At 41.1% G+C, this 12,437-nt stretch overlaps 1 protein-coding gene across 1 annotated transcript; it reads right to left on the minus strand.

Moving 5' to 3' along the window:
* Positions 1–447: 447 nt before the first annotated feature.
* ogfod1 (2-oxoglutarate and iron-dependent oxygenase domain containing 1) lies at positions 448–12,293 on the minus strand. Its single transcript, XM_079810816.1, has 13 exons — positions 12,068–12,293; positions 11,804–11,949; positions 11,684–11,730; positions 11,504–11,604; positions 11,284–11,400; positions 10,561–10,652; positions 10,083–10,211; positions 9,870–9,983; positions 1,779–1,858; positions 1,398–1,645; positions 1,203–1,319; positions 1,006–1,064; positions 448–888 (listed from the first exon to the last, which is right to left on the minus strand). Exons 1-13 carry the CDS (start codon positions 12,222–12,224, stop codon positions 730–732), a joined length of 1,566 nt encoding a protein of 521 aa, XP_079666942.1. The 5' UTR covers positions 12,225–12,293; the 3' UTR covers positions 448–729.
* Between the last annotated feature and the right edge of the window lie 144 nt (positions 12,294–12,437).

The following is a 12,437-nucleotide window of genomic DNA, read 5'->3' on the forward strand; positions in this document are numbered from 1 at the left end:
CATACAGCCCAAGTGCTGTTTTCGCAGAAGCGAGACAAACCAAATACAAAGACATTCTAAAATCGTGAACATTTTTCAATTAAACTGCACTCAAATATGACATTGTTTGCATGAAATGGATATTACACCCAAAAATATAATAATGATTTGATCATTTACTCACCCTCATGTCATTCCAAACTCACAAAAGAATATATTTTGACATTGTAGACCATTGACTCCATTGTATGGACAAAAAAAACAATGATATTTCTCCAAAATATCTTCTTATAAAGAAATGCATACAGGTTTAGAATGAAAGGACAGAAGAAAGTAAGTCATACATGAGGAATGAGTTTCTATTTGGTAAACTATCTCTAAATTGGAAAAGAAGGAAAAAAGAAACTAATGTTTTTTAGACTTTTGAACTCGTTCTATGGTGTAACAAAATGGGCACAATCAAATTAACACATTTCATTATTCAAATGTTTATTATTAAACATTTATTGACATTAAAGCACAGTTGCTCTTAACAACTAAATGATTACATTTAATTTTGAGCATCAAATTTAACAGATTTTTTGTAGTTGGGATTGAAATACTTGCACATTCAAAAATGAATGTGCCTCTTGAATCCCAAACGTATTTGTCTGTGTATATTGAACTCAAATTGATCTGAAATGTATGGCCAATGCACTTTGCTTTCACAAACTCGCGTTCGTTCAATCAGTCAGCCAATCAAACATCTCATCATTCATAGTAGTTAAAAGAGAAGTCATAAAAAGCTGTGGTATTCTGGGAAGAAAGGTGGCTGGAGCTGTTATTATTGATATGCTTGATAAACTTGAGGGTGTCTTTGTCTCTGTAGACCAGAGCGAGGGAGTTATCTTCAGGACACACTGTGAGGAGCTAAAGAAAAAACAGTGTCAACAGAATAAATAATGTGCACTAGTCCTGCTTGGGTCTGCATAAGTTATAATACATTGTTTAAATAAAAACAAACTGACATTGTGTGACATTGCTTACCTCCTCATCTTCATCATGTGCAATATAGGACGTAAATCCCCCAAACTCAGACTTCCACCCTGACAAAAACAGACAGATTTCTGACTCATATGCTCTTTTTCTTTACTTCAGTCTGTTTTATACGATTCTAATCTCAATCACAACTGAAGACACTAATCAACTAATTTTGAAAGCTCATACATGTCAAGATTATGTACCTGCACAGCCCATGTGAAGCTGCAGATCCAATGCATACTCTCTTTTGACACAGTCATGTAACAACGTGTAGTCCCCATGTGCCCAGCGACGCAGTTCTCCAACACAAGTTGGCGGTCCTGTATGAATACACATGTAAATCACTGTAGATGTCAAAATTGATCTTTGCAGAAACAACACATGCACACGTTAATCACCTTTGTCTGCTGACGAAGCATTGGCATCGGCACTAGAACCCGCTGCTTGTGTATTTCCCTCTCCATCTCTGTTCTCGGTCTCATTCTTTCCATCTTCACTCTCGCTTTCATCCTCATTGATGCACAGATAGTGTAGACTGAGGCCGGTCAGGTTGGATAAGAGGATGAAGAATGGCTCAGAGGAGAGGAGTTCCCAGCACTCCTGTACACAAGATGGGAAGCTCTGCATAACTGCACAGCCATAACACCTAAACACAGTGACAGTCATTAGTACATAAGCATATAAACAAATTACACTTACCAGAAAACAAAACATGCAGAGACAGGAAGAAATTAATATAAATATAATATCACACAAAAGACAGGTGGGTTGGATCTCACCTCTTATTGGGCGGCCCCCTCCTCTCCCACCGGATTTCAGACGACTGTAGTGCACTGCGCACCTGCCTCAGTTTCTCCTCCTGACAGTTAAAATAATTCAGGATATCAGCATTATAAATATGTAATAGTTTCTGATAAAGGCAGATATTCATTAATACGAACAGGCTTTACCAATAGATTTCATTTGTTAACATTAATTGATGCATTAAGTATCTTTATTGTTAAAACATTTTTTTGACCTCATTTTTTCGTCGTATGCTGAGGTCTCCATAATTTAGTCTCCATAATTCATAATTTAGCCGAATGATGATTAAAATTTGGCGATTCAAACCGCTGAATCGACTCAGTGATTCATAACGCTTCGAAGCTTCATGATGCTTTGTTTTGAAATCGTCATCACTACGTAAGTCGTTATTTAGGGTTTTTTGCGCACAAAAACTATTGTCGCCGATTCATAAAGTTATTTTAGAACCACTGTAGTGAGATGGACTTTGTAACGACGTCTTTAGTACCTTTTAAGGGTATTGACAGTGTAGAGTACCATTGAGCCAATGGAGGACTTTGAGACATCAGATTTCAACTAAAATATCTTAATTTCTGTTCCGAAGATGAACGGAGGTCTGACGGGTGTCGAACGACATGAGGGTAAGTAATTAATGACAGAATTTTCATTTTTGGGTGAACTAACCCTTTAAACTAACAAGGAACAAAAGCATTTACTCATCTAGATTTTACATTTTTGTATGCTTATTCAAATTAAATGTTAATTTATACAACTAAAGTGAAATATCAGAGTGAAATATTATTGGGGGGAAATTAAGGGCGGGGTCTTGGTTCAATCCATTGGTTGTTGCTTGTATGGAGGCAGATCTAAATGCAAGCTTGCAGTTGGTCGTAAGAAAGAGGCGGGATTTGTTTCGGACTAAATTATGGAGACCTCAGCATACGACGAAAAAATGAGGTCAAAAAAATGTTTTAACAATAAAACATGCATGGATGAATAACACCGTAAGATCAATAGCATGCATTTAAAAAATAGATTCGATTTCATGACTTTAAAAATGTATTAGTATATGTAGAAATTAATATTTAAATTTATTTTTTAATTAATTGTGAAAGTATTACCATTAACGCATATGAAAAATAGTGTTTTAGCATATTCATTGTAATTTAGACCCATCTCTATTGGTAATGTCCATATGGCACAATATAAGCATATTCTTTCATGCAGTCTGCAAATGTGGCTCTTACATGTGCAAAATTATAAATAAATAAATAACAAACACTTAATTATTTAAAACTTACTTCCCTACATGCCTCTAGTGGGATGTCACTAAATTTCACATCTACAGGAATTTCTCCTTTCCATCAATTATGCATAGACCTCCACAACGGCACAGACAAAAAGGGCCTTATAAAAGCCTCTTCCGGCACAGTTTATTTAACAGAGATTATATATATATATATATTACACACACACACAATTCCTAACCATCTACCAGTGCAAAGCCATACACTTATGTACATTTGTAAATGTACTACTACACATTAAATATAATTGAACATTTTTGTGTACTTAAAGGGGCATTTCAGAGCTGGGAAGATTAATGTGTATTTAAACTGTGTCATTTATGTAGTAGAAATGTGAAATTATTTTTGAATTTGGTGCCTTCTAGACTGAGAAAAGACATAAAATTAATTTTTGTCTCATGTGGATGAAAGACAACAACTTTTAAATTTTGATCGGTGTAAAGCGAGTTCTGGGTGTCTCTCTCTCTGCCTTTGAGAAAATGACAGCTCAGACGAGCTGATCTGGAATTGTCCTGTTATGACGTCATAACAGGAACGGATACCTCCCTTTCCTCCGCCCCGGGGAATTTGGCACGCCCATGCAAGCGCCATATTTGTTACTCCTCGAGAGATCATGGCTTGTGAACGAGTGAATGCTGGCAGTTTCTCAGTGTTTGGATGTACAAATTAAAACAGAAGTCTTTTTTCAGTTCCTTCTGATCTGTGATCTGTGATTTCTGATGTGTGGCTAATTATTCAAGATCACACAGAACTTTATTATTCGTGCACACGCTGCGGCTTCTCTCTCTCCCGACAGAAGGGTGTTTTCCATCTTGTGAGTCAGTTTTTTTGTACGTCCTCGTCGCGTCTATCTGTTCTACGATGTGCATACAGTCGTGAGTTTCTGCTCAACATTGGCAGAGGCACATCTTTAGATTAGATTAGATTAGATTAGATTCAACTTTATTGTCATTACACAAGTACAAGTACAAGGCAACGAAATGCAGTTTAGGTCTAACCAGAAGTGCAATAGCAGCAAGTGCAGGATATATACAATGGTTGCGTAAGTGCAGGACATAAAAATGTTCTGAATATATATAAATATGTATAAGTAGAGAGATGGTTATTACTATAAGTAGAACTGAATTTACAGATGAATATATACAGTGAATAAATATACAGATGGCTATTACTATAAACAGAATTTACAGGTGAATATGTACTATGAATAAATACAGATGGCTATTACTATAAACAGAATTTACAGGTGACTATGTACTATGAATAAATATACAGACGGTTATTACTTGAACAGAATTTTACAGTTAGAGGTATACAATAGTATGTTAGGCTAATATGAGGAATATAGCAGTGGATTAAGTTAGTACAATAAATTATGGACAGAGCTATCCGAAAGAAAGTGTAAAAGTGCAGTGGAAAGTGGTTGCATATTCCAGTTAGAAGTACGGTGCAAAATGCAAATGTAAACATTGTTACTGTAAATACAGTCGGCAGTGCAGATGAGCATAATCCAGTTACGGTATGGTGGTGCAGAATGCATAAGTAAACAGTTGTTACTGTATAAACAGTCGGTAGTGCAAATAACAAAGTGAAGGCAGATGTGAGGTAGGAGAGTTATCAGTTTATGAGGGAAGTGGATCAACGGGGGTTTGAGTTCAATAAAGAGACAGCTCTGGGGAAAAAACTGTTCTTTAGTCTGCTGGTCCTGGTCCGGTGGATCCTGAAACGCCTGCCGGAGGGCAGGAGAGAAAACAGTCTGTGGGCTGGGTGAGAGGAGTCCTTGAGGATGCTGTGAGCTCGATGCAGGCACCGTTTCCTCTGGATGTGCTCGATGGCAGGCAGTGGAGTCCCTGTGATGCGCTGGGCAGTTTTCACCACCCGCTGCAGTGCCTTGCGCTCCGCAACAGAGCAGCTCCCATACCACACTGCCACACAGTTGGTCAGGATGCTTTCTATTGCGCAGCGGTAGAAGTTCACCAGGATAGCCGAGGAGAGCTGATTCTTCCTCAGTGTCCTCAGGAAGAAGAGGCGCTGGTGAGCCTTCTTGACCAGGCTGGAGGTGTTGGTCGTCCACGACATGTCCGCCGAGATGTGGGTCCCCAGGAACTTGAAACTGGAGACACGCTCAACAGCCATTCCATTGATGTGGATGGTGTCGTGTGTGCCTCTTGACTCCTTCCTGAAGTCCACAATGAGCTCCTTCGTTTTGGTGGTGTTGAGGAGCAGGTTATTATCAGCGCACCATGTGGCCAGGTGCTGGATCTCCTCCCTGTAGGCAGTCTCATCGTTGTTGCTGATGAGACCAATCACCGTTGTGTCGTCCGCAAACTTGACGATAGAATTAGATCCATACACAGGCTTGCAGTCGGCGGTGAAGAGGGAGTAGAGAAACGGACTTAGCACACAGCCCTGTGGTACACCAGTGTTAAGAGTGATGGATGTGGAGCAGGTGGATCCTGATCGAACATTCTGGGGTCTGTCAGTTAGGAAGTCCAAAATCCAGTTGCACATTGAAGTGTTGATGCCCAGGTCTCCAAGTTTGGCAATTAACTTGGATGGGATGACAGTGTTGAATGCTGAGCTGAAGTCAACAAACAGCATGCGTGCATAAGTGTTTTTACTGTCCAGATGGGTGAGCACAGAGTGCAGTGCCATGGAAACGGCATCCTCTGTGCTCCTATTGCTGCGGTAGGCAAACTGGTGTGAGTCCAATGTGGATGGTATAGAGTCTTTTAGGTGTTCCAGGACCAGCCGCTCAAAGCACTTCATAATGATGGGTGTGAGTGCTACAGGGCGGTAGTCATTAGGGCACCTCGGGCTGGAGTGTTTCGGCACTGGCACAATGGAAGTGCGTTTAAAGCATGATGGTACAGCTGCTTGGGCGAGAGACAGGTTGAAAATGTCTGTAAAAACCCCAGCGAGCTGCTCCGCACATGCCCTGAGCACACGTCCAGGGATGTTGTCTGGTCCAGCAGCCTTGTGCGCGCTGATCCGGCTCAGTGCCTTGCAGACATCTGTGGAGGAGAGTGTGATTGGTGGGTGGTCAGCTGAGGGTTTGAGCTTGGTGGCAGTTTCTCTGTTGTCTCTTTCAAAACGAGCATAAAAGTAATTTAGCTCATTCAGGAAGTTGACATCAGTGGCTGCGGGGGTGGAGTGGGGGGGTTTGTAGTCACTGATGGCCTGGATGCCCTGCCACATGCGTCGAGGGTCAGAGTTGGAAAAGTGACCCTCAATCTTAAGCTTGTAGCAGTGCTTGGCCTTTTTGATGCCCCTCTTCAGGTTTGCCCTGGATGCGCTGTAGGCTTGTGCATCTCCTGATCTGAAGGCAGTATTGCGTGACTTCAGCAGGAGTCGTACTTCCCTGTTCATCCAAGGCTTCTGATTTGGGTATGTGGTGATCTGTTTCTGGGTTGTAACACTGTCGATGGTGGTATTGATATGATCCAATACTGAGGAGGTGTAGGAGTCAATGTCCGTGTGAGCGCCACTGGTGGCTTGAGAAGCAAACATACTCCAGTCTGTGTTTAGAAACCTTTCCTGGAGTGTGGAGTCTGCCCCCGCAGGCCACACCTTGATGGTTTTCATTGATGGCTTCACGCGGTTGATGAGGGGTGAATATTTGGGTCTGAGAAACAAAGAGGTGATCTGACTGTCCCAGGTGGGGGAGGGGTGTCGCAACGTAAGCTCCGGCCATGTTTGTGTAAACATGGTCTAAGGTTTTGTTTCCTCTGGTGTGGCAGGAAACATGCTGGTGAAACTTGGGTAGCACTGACTTTAAGTTTGAGTGATTAAAGTCACCTGCAACAATAAACGCAGCTTCCGGGTGATCAGTCTGTTGTTTACTGATGGCTGCGTGAAGTTCTTTCATAGCAAGCTTGGCATCAGCATCGGGTGGAATATAGGCTGCTGTGATAATAGTGGAGGTGAACTCCCGGGGTAGATAAAACGGTCTACATTTAACCACGAGAAACTCCAGGTTAGCTGAACAATGACTCCCAACAATAGCAGAGTTTGTGCACCAAGCTTTGTTAATATAAATGCACAATCCACCCCCTCTGCTCTTCCCGGAGCCATCTAATGTTCTATCCGCCCGGAGTGTGTGGCGTCCCGCTAGCTCGATAGCGGTGTCCGGTATTCCGCTGTTTAACCAGGTTTCCGTGAATATTAGGACGTTACAGTTCAAAAGTTTCTTACTGTGTGTGATGCTGAGTCGAATCTCCTCCATTTTGTTCACTAGCGACCGTACATTGGCAAGGAAAATGCTGGGTAAAGAGAGCCGATGAGGAGTAAGCGTTAGCTTAGCACGCGTTCCTCCACGTCTCCCCCGCCTTTGTTTACGATCACGCCGCCGTCTGCGTGCACTTCCGCCCGGCCGGGTAGAGTGCAGAGTCACCGGTGTCTTAGCGATCTCAGGAAGGAGTTGTAGATTGTCCATAAAACTGTCGGAAATTCGCAAACCAATATCCAAAAGCTCAGCGCGGGTGTACGATGTAAAGGCACAACTGTTCTGTGCGAACAGACCCGAGAAGAACAGGAAAAATACCGCAAAATTGCAGAATCTGGAGAGACGCTGAGCCTCGCGATCTACTCGCGCCGCCATCTTGGTCCTCTTGGTCCTCACGTGTCTTTAGAGATAAACCTCACGCATGCTGAAGCTCGGGCTGCACTGGCCGGTCGGCCTTCAACATCACCGACCCCCAGTACTGCATCTGGCCCACAGCGGAGGCACCAAATGCGGCGCGAGATTAAGCAGAAGGGGGGTAAGCGTGAGCGTATCCGGGCTATGCTAGCCAGCTATTCCCACAATAAACTGGATTACATTCGATTACTGCTGTTGTGTCTTTGTTTGCGCTGTGTACCCAATGCGCGTCACTGACGCTTTTCATATGATAGGAAAATATCTAAAAATAATGCTATAATCAACACTTACTCGTAATTCGTTCATCTCGACAGCTGTAATGGTACATTACATGTGTTACAAAGTTGGTAGAATAAGGATGAAGACGGACTCGGTGTGACTGGGACTCTCAGAACTCTCAGATACAAACAAAATAAACTCACAGCGCTGACAGCGCTCTCACAACTCAGTAAAATATCTCGTGCCTCGTAGACCTCGTTAAACCACGCCCCCTCCGCTACAAGATCTGATACTCATTTCAAATGCAAAGATGTCAGCCAATCACAACAGTGGGCGTTTTTACTGAAGTCTCACTGCAGACACGCCCCTTGAAACAAGGCATTCAGCCAGAGGGCAAACATCAGTATAGAAAAAATGCCTTTTATTTCTAAATTATGACATTTTATGATGTAAAAATCATACTAACAATATAAGTACACCTCAGAATACATTATAAAATAAAAAATCCATGCCATGGGACCTTTAAAAACTGAACGTGTCTTTTCAATAAAGTGTGAGTGAGCCGAACGAAAGTCACATGACAAACGCAGCTGCAGGAGTCAGATTTCATTCATCACGAGAGCGAAGTAAGAGCTGAGGTAAGCGCGGCTGTCATTCTCAGCACGTGTCCAGTCTGGCGTGTTTTTTGATCGCATATGGAAGCTAAACTTTCATAGGAATTCATTGAAAAGTTGAAACTCACTTTGCTCCGCACTGCTCCGTTATGAATACCAGAGGCCGAGCCGAACGCATTTACATTCTATGCGTGAGAGATCCCTCCCCTATGGGCGGGTTGAAAACATGCGGAACTAGCTGCTTCTACTGGCTGTAGTCTATACGACTACGACTAATGACGCAAAATGACGATATTTACGTCATCTGAGGATTTTTTTCCAGAAATAAAATGCATAATTCTCTCGTCTCAGGGGGATATGAGGGGGGAAAGTACCATAATTCAAATATACTACGGGGTTTCTACTGATACAAAGCTTAAAGGGATAGTTCACCCAAAAACGAAAATTTGATGTTTTTCTGCTTACCCCTAAGGCAACCAAGATGTAGGTGTCTTCGTTTCTTCAGTAGAACACAAATTAAGATTTTTAACTCCAACCGTTGCTGTGTGTCACTCATATAATGCTTGTTAATGGAGACTAATTCTATTAGAGTAAATAAACATGGACCGACAACTTCAAATTAAACCCCGCGGCTCGTGACGACACATTGCTGTCTTAAGACACGAAACGATCGGTTTCTAAGAGAAACCGAACGGTATTTATGCAAATATATCACCTCATATCAGACGAACGCTTTAGCTCTCCAGACTGCCATCACTTCCCGTAGGTGAAAAGGTCAAAATAGCGGCCGGGTCATAGATATGTATGCGTAGATTCCCCATTCGAGCGATCCACGCAGGCACTAATGAGGTATCTATGTATATATCTATGACCCGGCCGCTATTTTGACCTCACACACGGGAAGTGATGGCAGTCTGGAGAGCTAAAGCGTTCGTCTGATATGAGGTGATATATATAAATACATAAACACCGTTCGGTTTCTCTCAGAAACCGATCGTTTCGTGTCTTAAGACACAATGTGTCGTCACGAGTCGCGGGGTTTAATTTGAAGTTGTCTGTCCATGTTTTTTTTACTCTAATAGAATTCGTCTCTATTGACAAGCATTATATGAGTGACACACAGCAACGGTTGGAGTTAAAAATCTTAATTTGTATTCTGCTGAAGAAACGAAGAAACCTACATCTTGGTTGCCTTAGGGGTAAGCAGAAAAACATAAAATTTTCGTTTTTGGGTGAACTATCGCTTTAATGCTAAATCACTGAAGTTACACTTTAATAATTATGATGATGATGATGATGATGACTAACCTGTAAGAAACTAGGCAAGCAAATCTCTGAATTCTCTTCGAATTCCTGCTGTACCCGAGCCTGATAGCGTGGATCCAGGTACATCTCATTCACCCACTCAAATAGCAAACTCTCCTATAACACACAAACACTGTGCTTCAGACAGAGAAAATATGGGTTGAGTGAGTCTTGGTCATTTGGCCACGTCACACACTGCATGATACCTTGACTTACATCTCTGGGGATATGAGTGTGACGGAGAACTGGGGGTTCAAGGTAGCGTGAGGGTCTTGGTAGGGAAGGGCCATGAAACCATCCACTCAGAGATAAACGGCACTTCTCCTCGGAAAGAACCTCTGCCACCTAAGCTTGCCGTTCATTTCATTGAAACAGATGTAGATCTTTAAAGAATGGACAATCAATCTTTCCAACCAGTGTTGTTAATAACCAAAACGAATAAAATAATTTTCGTTAATTGAATTAAAAGCCGAGATAAAATAAAATATAAATATTAGATGAAAAACTTAACGAAAATTATGAATACTTTCTATTTATTTTTGAAAAACTAAAATAGGTTTAAGTTGAAGTGCTACATTTTCTAAAACTAAAATAAACTAAAATCAAATTGAAAACTGAAAATATAAAATTATTAATAAATACTATAATAGTCTAAAAAAATAGTGCTAATATAAATTTACAAGACTCTGACTACCTGATGGAAGGAGACGGGGGACACTTCAAAAAACACCAGAGAGTTCCAGCAAGGAAGCAGAGACTTGACAACACTCACTGGCTGGCAGTGTTCTGTGAAACATGCAGAATTATAATTAGTAAACAAATAAACATTAATTACTATTTAATTAATTTACATCTGTCTTTGTGCATGATTCATCATCAGTATATATTATTCCAAAAAAGAAAATGTTTGTTCTTATTATCTTTCATAAAAATGTAACAACTTGCTCTTTTTGTTATAAATTTAAGTAAAATTAACAGTTTCGTGTCGACTCAATATTTTATAAACTGAATAACACATTTTCAAAGCAAAAAATTATCTTACTCAGTATTTTTGTGTGTTTTTTTCATTATAATTGTAAAACAAATTCTTAAATCAAGATCCATTTACTTGAGAAGCAAAATGACTTATGATATCAAGTCTTATTTTCAAGTTTATGCTTAAAAAAATTTGAGCTGCTAGTGGGGTCATAAAAATACAGATTTTAACTTAAGCATGAAAAATATATTTTTCATTAAATAACTTCACTTAACTTCACTTAAATATTAATCACTTAATATCTTAAGTCATCATCTCAGTCTTGATTTAAGAATCTTTAGATATTTCTACAGGAAAACAAGGCAAAATCTTCTTTTTTTTTTGCAATGTGGGGGCTAAAATGACACTATTTAGTTTTGTTATGTTTTTTAAATTGCACACCATCAGTGCTGAACAGGTCCAGTGCCCCTCCATCTTTCACCTCCCATGGAGGCACCAGATAGAGGATAAATGCAACTCTTCGTCCCTCCAGCTCATCATCGTGACACAGCAAAACATCTGGAAAAAGAGCAGGGAGAGATAGAGAGATGTCAAGAAACCCAGCTGCACATCATCTCCACATCTACACCCCAGTGATTGGTTGAGTTGTTAGATGGTTTACCTGTATGCTCGTACTTGGCACAGGATATATCAACAGTCGCCTGCAGTTCCACTTGCAGCACCTCTGACAACCACACACGAAACTCCCCAAAAATCACAGAACTGAGATCCCAATAAACAACACATGAGCAAAATAATTACAGAAACTCTTAGACAGAAGCTCACTTGAACTCTGACGCACCTCATTTGTGAGATATGATGCTCTTTTCTCTCCCTCAGATCATCTGACTGCAGAAAAAAACAGACTTCAGTACTGACCACCAGCTTCTTTACTAAATATACGTATGATTCAGACTGATACCTGTTGAAACTTGTACAAGTCATTTGACTTGCTGTTGAAATTCAGCTGCAGTAGCTCTGCCCGCAGACTCTCCACAAAGCTCTCACTCTGCAGGAAATGGGTGATCTGACAGTGAGGGAAGGGCGCACAATCCAGGTGGATATTACCTGGATAGAGGCCAGAGAAAAGAGGGATTCACAGACATGACAAATAGATAAAACCAGTTTGCTTCACCTCTGAAAAGCAAAGTAATGTACACTCAATGTGTCACGTGGGCATACATACCATTAGAGTAGCTCTCTTTCCTCTGCCATGCGTCTGTCATGCCTTTCTGGACAGCGTGATCCCTCAAATCCGAGTTAATAACGGCGAGTTCACCTCGTTTCTCTTTCTTATTCTTTTTACCCGTTTCGGAATCATTCTGTCGTTTTTTAGGTGGCATGACAAGACCATGAGGGAAATAAACCCAGGGGGACTTTTGTTTTCTTTTCCTTTGCTCTTCTTCGTGCGGAACTGCGGATTCAGCCACAGCCGCTTTTGGGTCGTTACTGCCTCTCCAGGTCAGCTGTGGTATAGGCGCACATGTCCTTTACAAACTCTTTGAAATTACACTGCCCTGCCAAAAAAAAAAGAAAATAGCTGTTTGGATTTAAAT

The sequence above is a fragment of the Gobio gobio genome (genome assembly GCF_949357685.1).
Source record: "Gobio gobio genome assembly, chromosome: 2".
In the NCBI taxonomy this organism is placed as follows: Eukaryota; Metazoa; Chordata; class Actinopteri; order Cypriniformes; family Gobionidae; genus Gobio; species Gobio gobio.